Genomic DNA, 22,982 nt, shown 5'->3' with positions numbered 1-22,982 from the left:
TTTACGTTTATTATTCATCGGATACAGACCTATGGAGCGGCACAGCAGGTTCCAAAACTGGGAAGGTAGAGCCATGTTCTGAACCGAGGCGGTCAGACCCCAGAGCCCGCGCTCCTGCCAGGTCGGCGGATCTGCGGACTGAGCTAGGCGCTGAGCACCTAGGCTTTCCCGGTCGGCGCAGCTGCCCTCCCTCCCTCCCTTCATCCCCACGCTTTCGGGACTACATTTCCCAGCGGCCCTCGCGGGGAGGCTGGCGGCGGGCCACGCCCTCGCACTTGGACTACATTTCCCATGGGGCCTTGCGGCCCCGCCCTAGATTTCCTCAGCCTGTCTGGGCTGCCCCGCCTCCGTCGGACTCTAATTCCCGGCGGCGCCCGCGGCGGGGCGGGGCGGCCCGAGGGCGGGAGCGGCGGGCGGGCGGGCGGCCCGGGGCTGGCGAGGCCACCGCCTCCCTGGGCCTGCCGGGGCGGCCGCCTCCGCGATGCCGCTGCTGGTCGAGGGGCGGCGAGTGCGGCTGCCGCAGTCCGCCGGGGACCTCGTCCGCGCCCACCCGCCTCTGGAGGTGAGCAGGGCCCGGGCGGGGCTTCGAGGCGGGCGCGAGGGGACCTGCCGGGCGGGCCCGAGCCCTCCTCACCCCGCCGCCTGCCCCCGCTCTCCCCGGGGACAGCCTTGAAACTTGGCGCATCCGGAACCCCGGCCGCCGACTTGTGCCTTCGCTTGAGGCGTCCGTGGAGCTTTACCTTCTTTGGACCTTAGAGGGCATCTGCCGAGGCCCCTCTCTAGCAGAGGAGGGGACGGGGGCCCAGAGAGGCTAGGCGACTTGCCCAAGGTCGCACAGCACCGCGGCCGGAGGACACCCCGGGACCCCCTCTTCCCAGACAGGGTAGTCCCGGCCCCCAAGGTGGACTTGGCCCGTTTGGGCAAATCCGGGCGGCCGCCCCTGCTCGCTCGCACTCGCGGGGATCCCCACCCCGTGGTGAACGCCGCATCGTCCTTGCGTCCCCAGGAAGCAGGAGGCTGTCCAGGGTGGGCTTCGGGCAGGGTTGGGCAGGGCTATGCTGGCGGGTCCCTCGTCTCCCCCCCAGCCTGGCGCTTGGGGCCCCGGGTTATTTTTAGCCGGAAGCAAGGGCCCTGCTTTTCCCCAGCTGGGCCGGGTCGAGGACCACGCCCTGATGGCAGGGTTTTGTTTTCTTTTCCTGCTTCTGTCCCCAAATAGATCTCCGAACCCCTGGTCCCTGCGTGTGCCCAGACTGTTTGGAAAAGAGTTCTTACTGTAAAAAAAAAAAAGTGGGGACCAAACCTCCCACTTGCCCCAGATCCGGTCAAGGGGGATCAGTCATTCATCTAAGGGATGCGCACGGAGCCCCGAGTGGGAGCTGGGTACCTGTTGGCCTCTGTCTCTGCAGTCAGGGCCTTTACAGTCTGGGGAGGGAGGGTGGCTTTTCATCCCAGAGTGGCTCCCTTTCCATAAACTGTAAAGTGCCACGAGGAGAAAACGCCCCTTTGCGCTCAGAGATGAAGCAGAAGGACTGGCCCGGGTCCGTGGGCTCAGGGACGGTGTACTGGGATCTCCTCTGTCACGGCTGCACAGTCTGTAATTATCTTGCCTTGCTTGGTTTATTCCCCCTTCACCTGTCCCGGGATGCATGCCTCCTGAAGGCAGCCCGCCGCGCTGTGTGTCTTTGCCCCGTGTCTTCAGAGCCAGGGGCAGTCCCTGGCAGTGCATCTGCGCTCTGTCAATATTTGTGACGCAAAGGACTGAGCAGGATGACTGAAGGCTGAGGAGGACGTAGCGACAGGGAAAAGGGACAGCTCCACGTGCTTCTCAACTTTGCGTTGCAAGGAAACAGTAGTAACGTTGCTCGTGCTGGGCGCTGAGCGGCCCCCAGGCATCCTGCGAAGGACTTTCCTTGGATGTCCTGTGTCACTGTCGCCCCATTAACTAGGGAAGTCAGGAGGAGGACTCAGCAAGGGAAAGAAAATTTCAGCTGCCTGAAGGATTTAGGGGACGCTCCGTTTTTATGCCTGTGAAAATTTCTGTGATAGAAAGTTAGAAAGATCGTGTCCCTGGCAAGCACGCGGAGTGTGGGGAGAGTGGGGATGGCCCGATTAGGGAGATGTGGCCTAGAAGGGCGTGTAGTGGGGACCAATTGCGTCACCGGAATGTGGGGGGTCACTTTGGTCTGCAGGGGTCCAAGGGCAGAAGGATGGAGGCGGGAGAGAGATTCGAAAAGGGGAAGAGGGCGCTGGGCAAGCTAGAGGGGCTGTGATGGGCAGGAGGGGGAGGGCCCCGAGGGCCAGTGGACCGGCCAGTTTCCCTGGCACAGAGAGGGCGAGGAGGGAAGTCAGATCAGATCGGAGGGGTTTAGATGGATCTGTCAACCACAAAGCACTCGGGGAGAAGTGAAAGGTTTAATTATTTTTCTATAACAAGTAGTGTGTCCCCTTTGTAAGAAAATCGAAAATATAAATATCAAAAAGAAGAAAAAAGAATCTGTGGCCACAACTGCCCTTCATATTTTGGTAAATATCCTTACAGGGGTTTTTCTTTGTCTATGATACACTTTTGGAAACGATAGCATCCTGTATATTCTCTTTTATGGTGTGTCTTCTTCACGTAGCGGTGTGTTGTGAGTATCGAGTACTGGCAGTTATCAGCCTGTGCATAGCTTGCCCAGCATAGAATAACAACAATAGTGATCATAGTAATGCGGTGGGACTTGCCGAGCATCACAGTCCTATGAAGCAGGGGCTGTTGCTGTTCCCATTTTACAGATGAGCACGGTGAGGCACAGAGAGGTTAAGTTGCCCAAGGTCCTGCATCCTGTCGGTGGGGAAGCGTGGGTTGGAACCCTGGCAGTCTGCCGTTGCCTCTGGACCTGCACCGCTCACAAACGGTAGCCACTAGCCACGTGTGGCTATTTACATTTAAAATAATTACAATTAAATAAAAGTTAAAGATCAGTTCCTCGGGCGCATTGGCCGCATTTCAAGTGCTCATTTCGGCCACCACGTGTGGCCAGCGGCTCCTGCAGGAGGGCGCAGGTACAGACCATTGCCATCACTGCACAATGTTCCTTTGGATGCTGCCGTCTAGAGTCTTTGCTCTTCACCAGTCACTGGACGCGCAGTGACCAGTCCTGCGACATCGCGTGAAACGGTTCCGTAGAGTTCCACAGTATGAAAGCCCCGTAACTTCGTCCCCGCTTTTAAGCAGGCAGGATATTTATAATCTCTGGCCATTATGATCATTCGTGGAGCTACGTCTTTATAAACCCCCGTCGTTATTCCTACCAGGGAAATTGCTGGACTCCGAAGGGTCTTTTGAGCAGAAACGTGATGTAACAGAGTCACCGTTGGGACGCAGTGATGCTGGCAGCCCTCGGGGAGGACGGTGGGGGACGGAGACAGCCCCCACCGCAAAGCCGCTTTGTCACTCCTCCCACGGGCTGCAGAGTGGACTCCACGGAGGGTCAGCAGCCCGCCCAGGGTCGCTCAGGGAAAGGCAGCGGCCTCCCACCCGGCATCGATGTGCTCTCTATCTTCTCGTAAATTGTATTGTGGGAATTAGGTGTCAAATAGTGAAGGACTGAAGTGAGGCAGCGCGAGTGGGACCGGGGAGGCGGGCTGGCTTTTGAGAGCTGTGCCTATTAATAACGATTTCCTCCACACCACTGGGCTTGCAGGGCACAAGGCGCTTCTGTGCTAGCTCTCCTGTTTGGAAGGAAGAATTGACAGAATCAGGCAGCAGGGGTCGGGGGCATCCCCGAGGGGACAGCTAAATGACTGGCTAACCCAGCAATCCATGAACCACAGCCCCAGGCCAGGTTTGTGGCTAGCCTGTGAGCCAAGAACGGTTTTTACATTTTTAAGTGGTTGGAAAAAAATCAAAATAATATTTTGTGACACGTGAAGTTATGTGAAATTCAAATTTCTGTGTGGCCCGCAAATAAAGTTTTTTGGGGACCCAGCCGCATGCATTTGTTTACGTGTTGTCTGCGTAGCTTTCCTGCGACGCCACCAGAGCTGAGACCACACGGCCTGCAGAGCCCCAAATATTTACTGTCTGGCCCTTTTCAGAAGCAAGTTTGTTGACCCCTGGTTAAGAGGACGGTGCCATTAAATAGGAATTGGGAACCGAGGAGGAGGGGTAGCAGAGAGGGCTGAGGGGAAAGATCTTTATAGTGAATCTGAGTGTGCTGAGCGGATTAAAACTTGAGAAAAGTGGGGCTGTTTTCTTTCAGAAGGGATGTGAGTTTATAAAGCAGGACGACGTGTTCCCCCGCAGAGACGTTTGGCCGAACTGTCTTCATTTCTTAAAGTGGAAGACCAAAGCCACAAGCTGTTTTAGCTTTGTGGCATACTCTCCTCTGATAATTTATGCTTCTGTTTCTTTGGGAAGTAGTGGGAGGTGTGTCGGAAAAAAGACATGATTTTTGGTCTTGGGTGTGAAAGTGATAGTTCATTTCTCACAAACAGCTTTGCTGTGGGGTGGTGACCCACTTGTGAAAATGAGCGGTAAAAATTTGCCTTTACTCCCTCCCCCCGCCCAAAAAAGAACAAAGCAAGAGGTAAGTATTAGAGGAATAACAGAGAGGAAATGCTGAGTTCTCCCTTATCTTGTTTTGAATTAAGGGGAGGTGGGAAGTTGTGTGAAAATGAAAAGCACTCATTGAGCTGGTGCTCGCTGAGCTCGTGGATACGAGGGGTTCTGAGTTTTGGAGCGGCCAGCCACGTCTATTTCTCAGTGACCTCTCCGGCAAGCACAGCTGCCCTGCCCTTGGAATTTGACACAGCAGTTCACTTGATCTTTAGTTCGTTTACTTTTTATTTTTTGCTGAGGAAGATTGGCCATGAGCTAACATCTGTTGCCAATCTTCCTCTATTTTGTATGTGGGTCGCCGCCACAGTGTGGCTGCTGACAAGTGGTGTAGGTCCACGCCTGGGAACTGAACCTGGGCCACCGAAGCAGAGAATGCTGAACTTAACCACTAGGCCGCGGAGCCGGCTCCTGTAGTTCATTTCTTAAACTGACAGGCTGGTTTCATTCTATTGCTGCCTTGCATCCAATTACTGGAAGTTTATTAAAAGGAAACACTGTAACTCGTCAAGCTGGTCATTCTGTTTTTCTCCATCTCTTGTATTTCATTAAATAAGCAGGCACTTACCTAGGTTAGGAGCTGTCGTGAGCAATGGTCAGAAGCCTGTGGAAGACTATGAAAATATTCTCCAGTCCAGATGATACATAGATGCTCTGTATTTACACATTTGGATAAGGATTTGTTTGCTGAGAAGTTTAGTTGTTGCCAGTAAGAGGGAAATTGTCACATTTTAGTGTTGTATCAATTTGACATTTTTGAAAAAAAAAAAAAGTTTAATTCCATTTTCCTTAAAGAATTGAACCAGCTGAGGTCCCTCCTCCCCCCAGGCTTACTGCATAAGAATTTATACAAATATTCAATTAGAAAAAATTTTGACATCTAATATTGACTTATTCTTTTCATAAATTTGCTGATTTATGAGGGAGCCTTTTTGGTTTTTTTCTTTAATAACATGATATCATAGAACATTTGGAGAACGGAGAAATGACAACGGCCACAGTCAAATCGCCTTGTCCCCCTGTCCTAACACAGCCGTGCTTATATTGGCGAATGTCCTTCCAGACTTTTTTCTTCCGTGTAGCAATATTTTAGCATTATTGCATTGACAGCGTATTTATAGCTTTAAAGATTTTTTTTTTATACTGTTGTATCTGGTTTTCCAGTTGCCATTTCAAAACTATTTTCCCAGGGTTTTCATGTCTCGGTTTTCATGTTTTCATGTTGGTAGCTGTGAGCTGGTTCTGCGTAATTTACTTACCTTTGCTGTCGTTGCCCCCAGCTGTTTGCCATTGTTAGTAACGCAGGCATGAAGGCATTTGGGGTCATTTCCTCAGTACAGATTTCCAGAAGCAGGATTACTAGATTCGGGAATGGGGAAAGTCTTAACCCCTCTTCCTCTTTCAAGGAAGTAAAGAAGGGATGTGGTTGCTGAGCCCCATGCTCTGCTAGTGCATATAATGAGTCTCTTGACAATTGTACAATTGTGAAGAGTCGCATACTCTTTCGTAAAGAACCGTGAAAAAGGATTTTTGCATCTTACTTCATAGGTACTAAAATCTTCTATAGGTTAAAAAAAACCCCAGAACGTCATTGCTTTCTTTGCACTGTCCCCCCTTGCCCATTACTGCTGCCTTTTTGTTTTAGCATTTCTGTCAGTAACGCACACACCTCAGGCCTCCGGGTGTGTGTTTCCCACTTTGGCTCTCTCCACCTCTCTAGTTACTCGATCCTCACTAATTTCCATCACTATTTTATTTTTTTTTTAATTGAACAGGAAAGAGCCAGACTTCTGAGAGGTCAGTCTGTTCAGCAAGTGGGACCCCAGGGCCTTCTGTATGTTCAGCAAAGAGAGCTTGCAGTGACCTCCCCAGAGGATGGTAGGTTAGGAAGGAGTGAATTGGGCATTATCCCCAAAGGCTATTGGATATTTTATTTTATTTCTTTTTTAAACAGGCTCCATCTCCATTCTGGGTTCTGATGATGCCACCACTTGTCACATTGTGGTCCTGAGGCACACAGGTATGACGAGAGAGATGAAGGAAACCATTACTTAAACTGAGCCAACATTTGGGACCATTCGTTCCTCGATTCGAGCTGCCTGGTGTCCTGTTCGGAACCTGAGTCCGCTCCTTCTCTCTAGTCTGCATGGTACCTCCCTGTCGCCCTGGTCAGAATGGGTTGGCTGGGCAGCGCAGGCTTGGCTGTTTTTCCCTCTTACAGGACGTTCGGAGAAGAGGAAGTCCGCATGGACAGGAGGCGGCTTGGCCTGCTTCCTGAGCTCTCATCAGGAATAACCTGAGTCGTTTCACCCTTGTTCTTCAGGTAATGGGGCCACCTGCCTGACACACTGTGACGGAACCGACACCAAAGCCGAGGTGCCCTTGATCATGAACTCCATCAAATCCTTTTCCGACCACGCTCAGTGTGGAAGGTGAGCGCCGCTGCTCTCTTTTGAGATGTTGGGAACGTTCCACCGCCGTGTAGAGGGAGGAGCTGTGTGTGGGGGGTTACAGCTGCATGGACTACCCCCGCCGCGGTGGCCGTCTCGTCCCCTGCGTCGGCCCTGGGCCCAGCGTCGGCCCCTCGGCAGTGGTGTGGAGCGAGCAAGTAGCCGACAGGTCCAGGCAGGGCACAGCGCTGGGCTGGGAGGGGGAGGTTCGCCTGTGAACCTGGGGTCTGTTTTCCGTAACGTCCTTCGATGCTCACGGATCATATGTAGCTTGTGAAACCCCGGATGTGGCATCTCTTCACTCGCTCTCTCGTTCATTCATTCCTGCCCACATTTGGGGAATGCTTCCTGTGAGCAAGAACTTGTCGTAGGGGCCCAGGACCTGCCCCACGGCCTTCCCGTGCCACAGCAAGGGGACACCGAGGAAGCAGAGCGGGAGGACGATGGCGGGAAGGGCTGCGGAGGCACAGGGTGGGGACGAGGCCTGGGGCTGGCTGGGCAGCGGGCTGCAGCGTGGCAGGGGTTCCTGCGGGTTCTGTCCCCGAGCCTGCGTGTGACGTCCTCAGCCTGTGCCCCTGCCCCGGTTACAGGAAGTGTGAGCACCTCCATCTCACAGACGCTGCCACCGAGCTCCAGCTGACCCAGAGCACGCAGCTAGTCACAGGGAGGCCAGCTCCCCAGGTCTGACCCACGCACCTGTCCCCTCCCCTGTCCCCTCACTGAGGAGACGTGGCAGGCATTGCTCTCATTTTATTTGAAGTCTAAGGCAGCCAGCGAATGATCTAGGCCAGTCATGCGCACATTCTTGGAATCCCAGGGGTTAAAAGAAGCACAGATCAGTTTTTGAATTTAAATCTGCTTCTGCCTGGGTCTGTGGTGCAGGTGGGGCCAGCCTCACGGGCTTGCGGCCTGTGCAGCCGCAGAACAGCATCCTCGTGCACTGGGCCCCGATTACGTAGCTGGACCTGCCACCGGCCCAGCGAGTCTCAGAACGCGGTTGAGAGAGTCTTCAAGAACAGAACTAACTTGGTCACTGGAAGGGTTGCCAAACCCGCGACTCAGAAGACAAACCTGCAGCCCACTGGCGAGCAAAGTCACGGCTGCTCTTGCTATCTGCTGTTTCTTATGAGGCAACTTGATGCCCCACCCTGTGCTGGTTACACGGAAGATTCTGGTTCACTCCTCAGGAAGGTTTTTGTCCATCAGGAGAAGGCGGTGTGAGATGGGGCTGCACTTCCCCAGGCACTCATCCCGGCTGTCCCCGCTGTGGACCAGGGGTTGGTAGACACATGAACGTGGGGAACAGCGTTGAATAGAGTTAGCGTGGTTCTGTCTCCTGCAGGACCCCTCAGAGCCTTGCTGTGCCAGCATGCGCTGTGACGCTCCTGGGGACGGGCTGCATGGGCAAGACAGCCCGACTGGTTTGACTCCAAGAACACACTTTGTGTCTCGTGTGGCCCATGTTCGGGGGAACACGATTTGGGAAAGACTGGTGTAGCGGATGAGCTTGTGCTCTAGAAACAGGCCTGGTTCCCCGCTGTAGCATCCCCAAGATGCTAATTGCTCTCTTGCCAAGGCGGGTGGACATGGGAGGGGACAGCCCCTGGGCGGTCCACTTCAGGCCCTCCACGGGACAGGCCTGTCACAGTGCCAGCCTCCCAGTCCTCTGCCCACTTCCCCTGAGGCGTACATTGGAGAGGGTGTGGCAGCAGCCTGCTTTGGGCGGGTAAACAGTGCGATGGAAGTCGTGTTCCTCCAGAGCAGCCTTTCTCACCGTCTGCTTCTGGGGACCTGGACCCCAGAAGCTTGCCCAGCCTCGGCAGCACCCCATGTCCTCCAGGGTGCCCCACACTGTCTTCTGTCTGGGCCGGGCACGTGCAAGGCCTGAGGCACTGCACAGAGCGGAGTTCAGGATGCTGAGGACCAAGATTCTAAGGAAAACCAGTGCGCGCGGTGCCGCGCTGTGCTGGCTCTCACCGCTGTCCCGTCTCTTTGCCAGGCTGGAAGTGCACCTTGTGGGAGGCTTCAGCGACGACAGGCAGCTGTCACAAAAACTTACTCATCAACTTCTTAGTAAGTCCACTTTTTCCCCCTAAATTTGATAAAAATCTGTACTAGTTTTGTTTGGGTAAAATCCCAATTAGAGTCAAACCTGAGGGCACACCTGCTTGGAACTGCATGACTCACTCAGCTTGGAATCCCACGTAGACACTGCAGAGCACAGAGCTGGACGTTTAGGGGCTCGTGAGATGGGGACAAGATTTTTTTAAAAGAACAGTTGACACCTTTCAAAACCGTCAACACTGTATTGTGTAAGAGCAGAACCACCCTCCAGGCGGAAATGTCTATTTTAATCTGCAGAAAATTAAAACACTGATAACATTTTTTCCAGATTAAATTATCAAGTTGTTTGGTTTTTTTTTAAACATTATTCTGTGTTAATTGACCCTAAGGCAGTGAGGTAGGCCTCTTCACACAGTACTGGAATATACTTTGTGCAACCTGTTGGGAAAACAATTTGGCATCATGGTTTAAGTCTTTGAAAAGGTTCATACCCTTTGACCCAGTAATAGCACTTCTTGGAATCTATTCTAAGAAAATAATCTGAAATGTGCACAGAGGTTTATGCCCAAAGATGGGCGGGAGGACATTATTTACAATAGGAAATAACCTAATGTCCCTTAGTGAAGGAATAGTTATGCTGCCATTAAAAAATAATACTTAAGAGGAGGTGTGAATCACATGGGAAAATACATATGTACAGAAAATCAAGATATAAAATTGTCTACATGGTATGAGCTCTGACTTTTATGACTCTGATAATCAGGAAAAAAGTTACCTAGGAAAAGAGTAAAAATCTTGTGAGTCAGTTTGTCCCCCACCCCCCGCCAGGATGGAGAGAAGAATGGAAAGCCTTGGTCACAGTTTCCTTGGGGCTTGAGGCTGGGAACCTGTCTGTCTTGGCCAGCAAGGCTCCGTGGTGTCCGTTCATGCGGATGTGGCCTCTGATAGACGGGCCAGGTTGTAGCTGAAAGGGCAGTGGGACAGAGAAGCTGGCTTCTGTCCCTGCGTCCCCTCTTGACTTGTCAGCATATGTTCTGCTAATTAAAGGAGTTTTGACATCAGTTTTACAATTCTAATTGTAGGTGAATTTGACAGACAAGAAGATGATATTCACTTAGTGACATTGTGTGTGACAGGTAAGTGCTGCATCTTCCCCAAAACAAAGGTGTTGATTTCAAGGCCATTTCGCCCTCCCCCCTAGAGCAGGACCTCGCACAGGACCTCAGTCATAGCAGACAGTTTGGTGGCACTTTGCTGACTTCTGTTCCGGCTTTTCCCCTCTGCTGGGATGGCCCTCCCCTCCTTCCCCACGTCCAGAGCCTGCTCAGCGTCAGTTGAGATCCTGACCCTCTGTCAGTGCAACTCATCTTCCCTTCCCTGAGATTTCCAGAAGCCCCCTCTGTACTCTGGGAAGGAGAAGGGACCAGACCCAAATGGCATTGACATCTCCTATGGCAGATTGGCGAGTGTGTAGATGGCGGGAGGCCCTGACCCTCCAGGTGGCAGTTTGTTCGGTGTGAACCTGACTGCTCTGGGACTTGGCAGGGAAAGAGGAAAACAGTCCCTTTCGTTTTCTGATTATTGGTGCCCGTTTGCAGTGGGGCCTCCTGCTTGGCCTCCGTTATAGAAAAGGAAAGCAATTGTTTAGCATTTCTTTAAAGTTAGATCTTAAGTTTTTTTTTTTTATTTGTCAGAATTAAATGACCGGGAAGAAAATGAAAACCACTTCCCAATAATTTATGGCATTGGTAAGTAGTGCGTTTATTTGAGGGTTGGAGGCGGCCACATGCTGCCCAGGCAGGCTGCTGTTGGAGGCCAGCTCAGGGAACTAGTGAGCCGGCTGCTGTCAGGATGTCACAACCTTAGGTTCCAGTCCTGGCTCCTCTGGGTATTCCCTGGGGGACCCTGCTAACCATTATCTACAAAACAGAGGAAGTGTCCACATCCTAAGACCGGCACAAGAAAACAAGGTCGTAAATATAAAGCATAGGCAGAGCCACGGGAGCTTCCCCGCCCCAGTGGCGCTCCGCTCCACCCCGCCGAGGCGGCCGGCTGTGCTTTTCTCCAGCCCGTGCTCTGGGGGCTGGAGCGGGGCATTTCAATCTTCTTACATGTAAGGAACCAAGTAAGGTTTTGGTTAGAACACAGATCTTACAAAGGAAAGTGTAAAACTATCAGGCTAGAGAAAACCCAGAACCCTCCTCCGTCCTGTGACAGCCCCTCAGACTCCTGAGGATACAGATGATGAAGCTGGCTCTTTGCAGAGGGCTTCCACTGCATCTGTGATCTACTTACTTAGCTGGGTGGTGGGCACACAGCTGTTCATTATTTTAGTCTCTATAACTTTGTATACGTGTGAAACAGTAAAAAAACAGAAACACCAGAGTTGGCCACAGTCACAGGCCACCCGTCTGGCCCCAGCCATTTGCAGACGTGTGTGGTCACAGGGCTGCCCAGAGGCTTTGGCACGTGCCTGCCTGCAGAGATGGTGTACTCCCCGAGTGGGGGTGGCACTGGGGCTGGAACAGCCACACCTCGTCCAGCTCAGGCCTCAGCTGGTGTCTGTGAGATGCTTGGCTCAAAGGCTGTACTTTCCCTTCCCGGAGGGAGAAGCTACAGATCCTTATGAGTAATTTTGTTCCATTTCCACTCTTTTCTCTCGTTGAGGGGGACTTAGCCAGATGCTATTACATGGGGTAGTGGAAATGCAAGACTGTGCAAACTTGCCGTTTTTATCTTTTGTCAACTCAAAGTGATCCTGTCGTCCCGCACAGCTGTCAACATCAAGACCGCAGAGATTTACAGGGCCTCCTTCCAGGATCGAGGCCCGGAGCAGGAGCTGCGGGCCGCACGGGCTTTAACAGGAGGGCCGGTGAGCTTGAAATCATCTGTGTAACGTGCTTAAGGAAAAACCAGGGCCCCAGATCCCAAAGCCTCAAGTTCTAGAAATGAGAAGTTTATGTCAGCTTCCTGAAAGCTGTAAATCATCAGGGACCACCACATCCTTGCATGCAAGAATGAGGCATGTTTATGGGGTACAAGCTCAAGACCCAGTGCTCTGTCTTGAAGCTGTAGGGAAGTAACGTGAGCCCCCAGCATCCAGATCCAAAGAGAATGAACCCCTTTTCCTTTGTGAGAACTTATAAAGTTCCAATAAAGAAAGGAGAGCCAGGAATGGGGAAGACTGGGTCCTTTGGGCCGGTCACTGAGGAGCACTCCGCTGGAACGAACGGGTTAGCCCAAGAGAATGATCCAGTCGGTTTAAAAGTCTGACTGCCTGAGGGCGCTTTTTAATTAAGTAACGTCTTAATTTTAAAAGTTAGAAAAAAATAAAAACCTAAGACTTACATGCCATTTAGGAACGGGTGAAAGAATCCTTTAAGAATGCTTAAAATCTGAAAAAACAGAAATCACATTCAGGGCACCACAAAAAAAATCTCACTTATGAAATGCTGGCATTTTCATTGGAAAATGATGTTTGGATTCAGTGGCGAGTTTTGCCAACCCTGTAACATTTTTAGGATTCCTTTGGCAATTTCTCAAGTAGCCTAATAGCCTTGATTTAGCTAATATTTCAGTCTCAGTAACTAATATTGAACACTGCAGGTTAAGCTGAAAACTACCACTGGCAAATTTGGGCATTCAGAGACTTGATCATTTGGCATGTTAGTGTTTTTACAATTGGCTTTTCCTTCCTTTTCATGGGGCAACAGGCACTGTGTACTTTGAAGCTGCAAGGTGACTGCTGCTTGGGGTGTAGATGAGGAGGCCGAGCTTCATGTAGCAGTGAGGGACAGGGACCTCACTTGACACTCCTGGGTTTGAGGCCCAGCTCTGAGGCTTACTGGAAATGTGACCGTGGGCAAGGTGCCCCACCTCTCTGAGCCTTGGGTTTTCAACCAAAATGGGAGAAATGCCATCTTCCCGCAGGACTGTTGTCGGGACTAAACAAAATCATGTCTGTCACCCACAAAGTGCACACAGACACACTGGAAGGATTCAGTCAGTAGTTTTTGTTATCATGAGACAAAATTTTGAAGACGCTTATCATCCAGATAAAGGCCGCAAGTACTAGACTGCGCTGAAGCCTGCGTGAACGGCAGGGCCTAACAGGCTGATAACGTTCCTTAAATCCCGTCCCTGCAATGTTCTTTCAGATGATTAGCATTTACGATGCAAAGACAGAGCAACTTCGTATAGGACCGTATTCCTGGATGCCTTTCCCACACGTGGATTTCTGGCTGCAGCAGGATGATAAGCAGATACTAGAGGTGAGAATTAGAGGCGGGGTCAGCCTTAAATCTCTGGAACCTGGTTTCCTCATCTGTAAGGAAAGGGTCCAGCCTAGGTGACAGCTGCTTTTCCTTCAGTGGGTAGCAGCTGTTTTAGGATGCCATGGGCAGACCCATCCAACTTCTTCATCACTTGAGGACGAGCAGTGTCTGGACAGACATTTGTGTAGGCGAAGCAGGAAGCAACCCACTGCGTTCCCGCATTTCCCGAGTAGCTGGTTGCTTATGTAACTTGACAATTTACATATATTGATTTGGCGAGCTGAGAACATCCTGATTAATGTTTAAGGAACACAAAGGGACTTTGTTTGATATCTTTATCAAAGTAGGGAACAGAGTGAGGTCACTTTTCTCTCATGCCCCCAATCTTGTTTTTCCAGAACCTTTCCACTTCACCTCTGGCCGAGCCCCCCCACTTTGTTGAACATATTAGATCTACCTTGATGTTTTTAAAAAAATACCCATCTCCAACCAACACACTGTTTCCTGGAAATAAGGCCCTACTCTACAAAAAAAATGAAGATGGCTTATGGGAGAAGATCTCTCCAGGAAGCTAAAAATAGGAATGACCAAAGAAAGCAACCTTTTGGCAGGACAGAGACCACTGGTGGGGTTGGAAAGAACATGAATTTGAAATCTACAGCCGCTGAGTCTTAGGTCTCCCTCACTCAGTGTCTTTCAAAATAAAATCTTATTTTGGCAAAGTCATTTGTTTAGGTTTACTTTTTGCTTTACTAAAAAGTTGACACCCAGCTTTTGCTTTTTGGTTAGTCATGAAGGGCAGAGGAGAAGATGCCTGTCTCACTATTCTATAAGCAGCTATTTCAGACTTAGGTAAATATTTCTAATTCTGCTAAATTAGTGAATAAAGGAAAAACTGTAATTGAGTGTTTAAAAAACAACACTTAAAATGCAGTAAAATTCAGTGAGAATTTATATAGCTCACAGAGGTTTCTTTTTTGGCCCCAAAATATTTTAGAAGCATCCAGTCCAGAACGGATACCTGTCCTTCTGGATGGATGAGACGACAGCTTCAGAAAGAAGAGCGGGCTGTGAGCGCAGGTTCTGCAGTACCGTTCTCTCTACAACAGATCGTCTCCATGAGACAATTTAATCTCCGAGAGTCACACAAAGCCTCTGATGAAGCTGTTCTGTCGGGTGTAGTGAGGCCATCATAAATGCCCAAATTGTGTTACTGTGCAAGGTACATTTTTAGAAAACTGAATCTTTCTGAAGTTGCTATCCACGAGGAAGTCACCATGCCTGATTAACGGTAAGATTTAGGAACTGAACTCACTGGCAACAATTTCAAGGACCTTTATTGAAACCAACATTCAAATAGTATCTCAAGGGTGAAATTCTGTTTCAGCAAAACCAATTAACAATTCCAAATATATATAAAAACAGTTAAAAATTAATCTTGTTAAAGGTGATAATCTCCCTTCCCCCATGTTATCTGCTATACTTCATTGCACCAAATAAACAGGGAAGACTGTGTTTAATCATCTGCACCCCGCCCCCAAAAAGAAAAAGGAAAAGCGCATTTTGACAATGCCAGATGTCAGAAATCCCACCAAATCAGAGTGTCATTATAGGCTTCATGTGGTATAAACTAAGGCTTCAGTCCTACGGCCCACAAACCCCACGTGATTCCTGCCATCTTAGGGTCTCCAGGAGCTTGACTTTGCTGGACTAAAAGGCACCGGGGCCATTCCCTGTGGTCAGTGAAGTGATGAGGGCTTCTGGAAAGGTAGAAACAGGCAGTAATTAAGAGCTTCCTTCCAGTTATTTCAGCAGGAGTCTGGCCTGATCAGCCTGACAAAGGTTGCTTTTCTGGTTCTTGTTTCTGAGTTGGACCCAAAGGGCTGAGCTGCTAGTGGAACAAGCTACAGGAGCTCCCGTGTGGAACAGGTCAAAAGTATTCTTAGTGTAGAATTTAAACTCAACGAGGTGCTCCACACCATATTTAATAGGAGGCTCTTAAGAGTAGCATCGATCGGGTTTTCAGATATTAAACATAGAAATGAGCACGGTCTGTACTTGTGTGCCAATTTAAAAGCTTTACCAGTATTTAAAAATATACATATATATATATGGTCAAGAAGAGCCCTGACAGTGACTCTTTACAGGCGCGTCTTTAACTCGTCTACAGAGCATATAAAGGGAGAGGGATTTGTGGCAGAGGAAGGTCACGGACAGAGGCACTGCCGCTCTCACTTGCTCGCTGACCCTGCCACAGCCGGAATGGACACAGTCCTTACTTAGTCTCCAGGGACAGCAGCTGGGATGGCCACAGAGGGCTTCTGACACTCTTATTTACAGTCCCAGCGAAGCCCGTTCTCCTTCAAGCCAAACACAGTGCAGCCGCAGACTGCGACCTGATCGAACTAACGCCAACTAAACGCACGGCCAAGAATGCCGTGTCCCCTCGGCAGGGCAGGGCAGGGCAGAGGCCCGCGGAGTTCTGGAGAAGCTTCTTACCAAAGCTCCATGTGCGACCTAGGAACTTCTCACGCTTATGTTTCGAAAGATAAGAGGAAGTGTTTCAAGTGGCAGGCACCTGAAATTCTAAGTGTTCTTTGTGAATAAAAAGTGTTTCTGGTAACTTGGGGGAAAATGGTATTACTACAGTGGCGTAGACAGAAACAATAGTTGTTGGTTGTTCTACACACCCATAAAATGAGACAAGTCAATTGCCCTCAGAGAAAGCCTGGCTTTCAGGTACATATTTGTGCAAAAATCCCAGTAAAGCACAAATAACAGTAATTCCTCTTGTATTAGCATGTGGCACAGTTCACATTTTCAGTATAACTTCATCTTCCCTGAAACAACTTTCTGAACAGTCTCAAAGCAAACACTTTTATCTTAGGCTCTCGGGTTCTTCTACCTGTGGGCGGTCGTCTTCGGGGCGCTGGGCCCCATTCTGGAGGGCCCCAGCCTGCTCGGCTTCCTGAGGGGTGGGAGCCCCTGGGGGTCGCTCAGGACTGTTAGCCTCCGGGGCGTCCTGCTCGGGCCCAGCAGACAGGTGCTCCATCTTTTCTAAGTCTTCGGTATGACTCACGGAGCTTGTCTCACTCAGGGCATCTGACCCACGGAGGGACCTTTTAAAAGGCTTCTGGCCTAGAGAAAGACCCGCGAACAGCACTCAAAGCTTGGTAAAGGACACAAGCCGTTTAGCAGAAAGCCCTGGAGCCCCTGGCTCTGAGACACTGAAGTGATGCGGCGAGAAAGGAGCTGAGAGGACACTAACGTGCTCCAAGGCTGGGTAAAGCTCAGCGGGGTACATGCCCGGTCACACATGGGGCGCACCCTCCACACCCTAACTTCCCCGCTGGAGGGCCACAGAGCTATTTCTCCATGGCTGCAGCCCAAGGCTGCTGACACGGCTGTGTAAAGGGATGGTGACAGCTAGCCTTACTGAAGAGAAATAGGACTTGGGGTTAAAGAATGAAGATAACAAAGAAGTGCAGGTAACACCAAAGGGGGAAACTGCTGCATGATGCAAAGGCCTGTTTCCCAAGAGAAACACGGCAGTCTCTTCAGTGTCAACCAACTCAAAGGAGATGTGACATACCTGGAAGTCTCTGTTTGGTGCGAGTGCCTGAGGGGGTCTGAGGCGGTGTTACTCCTGTCCCTTGCACTTTGTAGACATATGTGTGTTCCGTGGACTCCAGAGAGCCTGCCGGGAGAAGGAAGGAGAGGGCTGTGTGGAAGCTCCTGGCACAGGCCCCGGGAGACGCCCCCACTCAGCCGTGTTCCAATAAGCTGCTCTAGCCATTCAGCCTCAAGTGGACTGGTGGAGACGTCAGTGCTGCTGAAGCACACCAGGCACTGGAGAAGGTTCACGAGTGCCAGCCCTGCCCGTCTCCCCAGGTGCCCTGTGTACACATGAAAACACGCCCCTGGCAGTGTGGCCCCAGCGTGCCGGGGAGCCGGGCCCAAGGGGGAAATGTGCTTTAGCAACAAGGTACAAGTGCTGCTCTGCTCAAGGCTGAGGCTTGGCGGGGTAAGAGTCAGGCTCTCTCTGCTGTCCTGTGACAGTGTGGTCGTCATTTCCTGGGGAAGGGGTAAGGAGGAGCCAGGGTCAGGGAACGATTCCCCTGGGAGAACAGGAAGGGAGGAGTCCGGGAGCGGGGTGCCATCTTCCCCACATCGCAACATCTGGTAATCCTTGCTGGTTGCCCAGTCTGAACTAAAATGGCCCAGTGCTACAGACTGCAGTCTTTCCACTTTCTCTCTCAAAAGCAGCCCTCTGCTGGGCAGAGCACTAATGAGGACTGCAAGGAACACTGACGCTGACCCCAAATGCCCGAGACGCACTGTCTTGAGACTGAGCAGCTGAGGGAACATGTGTTCACGTCGGCTTTCAGGAAGAGGAGTCTGCTGTGGGCAGCTGTGGGCAGCGGGTGTCTGCTCTCGTGCTATTTCAGCCGTTGGGGTGGGAGAGGGAGGACGAGCGAGTCCGGGGCAGACAGGTCTCATCTCTCGACAGGCTGCTGGCACAGTACTGGTGATAAGGCACGGGAGGTGTACCAGGCTGCCCGTGGGTGGGCTCCCGTGGTGTCTGGTCAAAGCTATGAAGGCAAATGGGATCTGGGAGGAAGCTGGGTAGTCCTACCTGCTGTTAAGTTAAAACTTCTTCCCTTCTGTGAAGCTTGTACTGGAGAAAACCAATTCAGCACGGACCCTACTACAGGGATCTGCCGCAACACCCCCTGCAAAACACAACCGTTGCTCGAGACCATCTCGGCGAGGCGGCTCCCAGCCCGACGCCGCTGCGCGGCCGGTGCGGGGCTCACCTCTTCCAGAAGCCGCTCCTCATTGGCCTTCTGCAGCTGAACCTGAGCTTCCTGAATTCCTTTCCGAACCACTTCTGTCATGTTTTCCAGAAGCTGTGTTAAGACCAAGAAAGACGTTACTTCTCTCAGCTGCTTGCCTGGGCCGAGGAACCGCAGCACAGCACTGGGGACATTTTCTGAAGTAGGTTAGTAGACGGAATTCTGCACTTTCAAACATCAGTGTAAAGATGAAGGAGAAAACCAAATGGAAGAGGGCAACTGCTCCAGGAGGCCTCTGCAGGCATACCTTGGTGGGCAGGCTCATGTGCAGGGAACAGAGAGGAGAAATAACCGTCCCTACCATCTGAACGTCATTTCAATAGGAAACGGACACACTGCTCCACATTCATGGAAATGGAGTCGGAAGTGTAGTCGGGTTTGGAAGAAACTTCAAGAAGTCCACCGAGAATGAAGAAAGCTGGCTCGTCGGCCTTGTTTCAGACTTCCTTCTCTTCCCTACCCCACCCAAAGTGAATCACGTGACACGTGTTCCTGTCTCCTCTCACACTAGTCTTGCTTTAATCTATCTCTCTGTTTGAATGATTTCTAGTGACTCAGATATCTGGTTTGGAGATGGTCCTTTAAGCCTTACAGCCTGGCCCCCGTGGAGCACGTCCTTTAAGCCTTACAGCCTGGCCCCCGTGGAGCACGTCCTTTAAACCTTACAGCCTGGTCCCCGTGGAGCACGTCCTTTAAACCTTACAGCCTGGCCCCCATGGAGCACGTCCTTTAAACCTTACAGCCTGGCCCCCGTGGAGCACGTCCTTTAAGCCTTACAGCCTGGTCCCCATGGAGCATGTCCGTTAAGCCTTGAGCCTGGCCAAGAGAAGCAGGTCTATTTATTACTGGTGGAACGTTCTGTTATCAGAAGCCTGTCGCATTCAGCCTCAGGACCTACTCCAGCCGGGACGTCTCCCCTGACGTGTCAGGCAGAGGTGACTGTGTCTTCGTGAATGCGCAGCCACCCCAAACTTCTACTCCACAGCATTTACGCCCTCACTTGGTTGTATGTATCTCTTCCTGCGACTAGCTCGCGAGTTCCCTGAGGGTGGGGACCGTGTCAAACCCCCTTGGCATTCCTGATGCCCGGCACAATGCCTAGCTCACAGGACGCATTTAAAAACTTTTTGGGTAAGAATGAATGAACAGACATTTCTGAGGGTAGCTTCTTCCTTCTGACTCCAGCTAGCTGCCCAGGCAAAACCCAGAAAAGGAACGAGACACTGATTAGTCTCACAGACCCTTGAGTTTTCCTCAATTTCCCGGGCAGTGACTGCAATGGTCTCCACTAGTTCAGAGACGTCTATGTCCTCGCTCGCCATGCCGATGTAAATGCAGCTCTTCATGCTTTTATACTCGGGGCCTGCGGGGAGAAACAACAGCGTCACCACACGCCGAGGAGCCGCCTTTACGGGGAGAGGACGGTGGTTCCAATGAGGAGACAGGAAGCCTGGGGAGGGGCTCTCCCACCCTCGGAAGAACTAAACCACCGTGTCCTCCAAGCTGGTGAGAAATGGCCTTCCAGAGTTCACGGCTGACTCATAAAAGTAGTAATTACCCATTTTAAACGTGAGGTCAGATTCCAGTTCATTTAACTTTTTCAGGAGTCCAGCATGGATTTTTTCCCCTTCTGGATCTAATTTCAAACTGCTCTTATCATCACTTGCATGTTCGTACCTATAAACAATAGCAAACAACAGTATTTCAATCTCGAAGATCAAACGGCTCGTCAGACGCAGGACTGCAGGTGGAGCGTAAGCTAGTGGAGGTCACTGAGAAGGCGGATGGGACAAAGGGCAAGGGAGCTGCTCAGAGGCTCTCGAGATGGAAAACTGCAACAAGGGCACGAGGAGCGCCCACATCTCCAGCCCACGGCGTTTGGAGAGCGGGGCGCGGTGCGGGGGTCTCCCCGTCCCGCAGGGATACGGGTGCAGCCGGAGGTCTGCGCATGCTGACCGCACGCACGGAGCAGTCTGCTCTGCAGACCGCGTGCTTTTTCTCAGCGCTCTGCAGTTCTCCACGCACCGTGGACAGTATTTGTCAGTGATACACCCGAATGTACCTGCTCCTCGTCACTTATGAGTTGGCACAGAAAAAGAACATCCAGTGACTCCTACCTCACTGGGGGCAACGGGGGCCAGCTCGCCTGCTGTGCTTTTGTGAATGCCCAGAACATCTAGGTGAATTTTCCTGAGCCGGGTACGTGACTACACATATTCATCTCAGATTTCTAAGCTGGTTCACAAAATGACCCGTCCACGGTCTTTATACAGCAGAGAGAAATGAACATCAGCTGGCAAGCCGAACCGGTACCTGACGACTCCGATTCCAGGCCAGTTAGGGTCATCGACGTAGAGGAGGCCCGCCATCCCCGTCACCTCCTGCTTGAACTCCTCTCGCAGCTGCAGCGTGCAGGTCAGCACCGGCAGCTTGCTCTGTACGCAGGCTACGAGCTGGTCCACATCCTCTGCCCGAGTTCCTAAAGCTGAAGACGTTCAGGAGTGTTAGAGGAACGCCTGAGGGATGGCCAACAGAGGGCAGCTGCTCCCACTTCCACGGTCAGCAAGGCTGGTGGCGCTAGGGGCATCCAACTAGCTGGCGCTGAGCGTTCAAACAACAACAAAGCCATACAACCCAGACAGGGAAGAATCAGGTGTTAAAAGTTAACATAGCCGGCTGGTTCAGGTGTAGACACAATTTTTTTCTTACAGAGAAGACAGAATTAGCCCCTCCGATCTAATACACAATGAAACTCTAATGCAGACATCAGAGTCTTCTCGGAGACTGCTTAGTAATTCAGGCTATAAACACCATCGCATCACAGGCCCCAAGCAGAGAGGCAACCACACAGTGCTCTCTCTACCTCAGCATCACAGGGAGAAAGGGACCGCGGCAGATCTGTGGTGGGGAGCAGGAAGGGGGGCGACGACAACAGTGCCCAGTCATTTCTGAAGGTCAGCCTGAGAGGTCTCGGGCCTCCAGGGCTCCAAGGTCTTGGCAACGTCACTGCTCCCTCACTTCTGGCGACTCAAACGTTGTAAGTGGTCTCAGCGAGCCTCAATACGTGCCGCCCCGGGGTCCTCCGCCTGCTTCCGCAGGTTGAGGGACTAAGCGCTGGTGCTGGGGCCCCCTGCACAGCAGGGGCAGAGACTCCGAGAAGATCCGGAGGCCACCGGCCATCTTCGTGATGGCTTTTCTTTGCAGGACGAATGCCCGCATTTCCCTACTTTCACGTCTTTGAGAAAATCTCTTTCCAAAAATGTTGAAAACATCTCAGGAAAAAAGCACAGATTTTTAATCTATCTTTTTTCAGCTCACTTTTCAGTCCTGCTTTAATATGCCAAGCGTGCTCTAAACTGTTTCATGTACCTGATCTTGCTTTAGTCTTCACCTTGCTACCAAGAGGTAGTGGGGAACAGGTCTGAGGTCAAGGAACTCACTCGGTCCCAGGGGCATGCAGAGGCTGGGGAGGGCCGGGTACCAGGGACTGCCTGGCGTGCAGGCCCAGGGGCTTCAGCTGTCCTGCTGTCTACAACATCTAACGTGGCGGTTCTCAGCCTTCGCTGACCTGTTTGAAGCGCCAGAGGAGCTTTAAAACTACCGACGCCCAGGCTCCATTCCGGGTAAGCCAGACCTCTGCCTGGGGCCCAGCCCGTGGGAGTGGTCAGGGCTCCACAGCGGACTAACGTGCCGTCTGGACTGAGAGCCACTGACTGGAAAGGGAAGGGTCACAAGACGTCAAAACACAGGAATGCAAGTGACTTGAGAAATCTCTATTTCTGAGAAGTTACGGAGGAAGGCTATCTACCTACATTTAGCCTGAAAGAAAAGAAAAAGGGTCTCCAAGGAGAGGAACAGCATACCGCAAGGGAACGCCATCAAGCCCCGCCCCCCAGACCCCTGACAGGCGCTCGCTGCTGCTCCCCAGACCGCAGGGGCTCGTTACCTGCCGCCGTTGTCAGAGGGCTGAACCGCACGCACGAGCCTTCCGTCTCCAGGTCCATGACAGTGAGGCCGCTGGCGGGCACCAGCTGCTTCAGCTGCTCTCCCAGCTGCAGGCAAAGGGCAGGGTGAGGGCGCTGTGCAGGGAGGGGATCAAGCATCCTCAGACGCCCCCCACCCCCCCCCCACGACCCGAGAGGCTCCTGGGGGTCCAGCTTCCTTTCATCTTTACATTCTCTGTGAATACTTACGGCAACTTCTTTCTAAAAACAGGGCATTTTATATTTTTTATTACTAAAAAATACAAGTTCATTTTAGAGAAGTCTAGGAAATACAGGTAAATGGAAAGAATAAAGTAACAATTACCCCAATACACTGCTGAGAAACACCCATTGCTGACATGTGGTATACCCACCCTGGGTCTTTCTGTTGTGTTTGTATTTTCTGTTGCTGTCATAAACATGATATCTACATGCTGTGTAGTAACCTGCATTTTTCATGTAATTTATGGTGACCATTTCCCTTCTGCCATAAACATCCAGCTACGTGGTTTATACGCTGTTTTGAATGTCACTGGATGTACTTATTCACCAACCCCCCAGGTTGGGCATATCCAGTATTTTGCTAGGATTGATACCACTGTGATGAACATCCTTAACACTGTTTCAAACGTGCTTTACACTAAAATCCCAGTGGTACCATTTCAGTGTTAAAAGGCAGCTGAAGCATAATGCCTTTGACCTGGATGGCCAGACGAGGAGACGTGTTCAGGCCTCTCTGGCTTACGTGCCTTCTG

At 51.4% G+C, this 22,982-nt stretch overlaps 2 protein-coding genes across 11 annotated transcripts in view; one reads left to right on the top strand and one right to left on the bottom strand.

Moving 5' to 3' along the window:
- The first annotated feature begins 365 nt into the window (after window positions 1-365).
- Window positions 366-22,659, top strand: NTAN1 (N-terminal asparagine amidase). 8 transcript variants are annotated; one of them, XM_070566716.1, is made up of 10 exons: window positions 386-562; window positions 6,376-6,478; window positions 6,555-6,620; window positions 6,924-7,032; window positions 9,050-9,123; window positions 10,197-10,250; window positions 10,809-10,862; window positions 11,868-11,986; window positions 13,272-13,385; window positions 14,386-16,011. In XM_070566716.1, exons 1-10 carry the CDS (start codon window positions 482-484, stop codon window positions 14,518-14,520), a joined length of 909 nt encoding a protein of 302 aa, XP_070422817.1. In that variant the 5' UTR covers window positions 386-481; the 3' UTR covers window positions 14,521-16,011. The 8 variants fall into 8 exon arrangements, with proteins under 8 accessions (XP_070422821.1, XP_070422817.1, XP_070422819.1 ...); XM_070566718.1 differs by lacking the exon at window positions 14,386-16,011 and adding an exon at window positions 18,296-22,659 and having other exon boundaries at window positions 388-562; XM_070566717.1 differs by having other exon boundaries at window positions 389-562; window positions 11,889-11,986.
- PDXDC1 (pyridoxal dependent decarboxylase domain containing 1) overlaps window positions 14,708-22,982 on the bottom strand; it is a 51,300-nt gene continuing 43,025 nt past the window's right edge. For all 3 annotated transcript variants that reach the window (XM_008520507.2, XM_008520508.2, XM_070566712.1), the window contains exons 16-23: window positions 22,191-22,296; window positions 20,558-20,729; window positions 19,803-19,921; window positions 19,486-19,607; window positions 18,206-18,298; window positions 18,025-18,121; window positions 16,981-17,085; window positions 14,708-16,526 (exon numbers count right to left, since the gene is read on the bottom strand). In XM_008520507.2, coding sequence (XP_008518729.1) covers window positions 16,267-16,526; window positions 16,981-17,085; window positions 18,025-18,121; window positions 18,206-18,298; window positions 19,486-19,607; window positions 19,803-19,921; window positions 20,558-20,729; window positions 22,191-22,296 — 1,074 coding nt within the window. In that variant the 3' untranslated portion in view covers window positions 14,708-16,266. The remainder of the gene's footprint in view (window positions 16,527-16,980; window positions 17,086-18,024; window positions 18,122-18,205; window positions 18,299-19,485; window positions 19,608-19,802; window positions 19,922-20,557; window positions 20,730-22,190; window positions 22,297-22,982) is intronic.

Source organism: Equus przewalskii, chromosome 12 (assembly GCF_037783145.1).
Source record: "Equus przewalskii isolate Varuska chromosome 12, EquPr2, whole genome shotgun sequence".
Taxonomy (NCBI): domain Eukaryota; kingdom Metazoa; phylum Chordata; class Mammalia; order Perissodactyla; family Equidae; genus Equus; species Equus przewalskii.
This window is presented reverse-complemented; position numbering and strand designations above follow the sequence as displayed.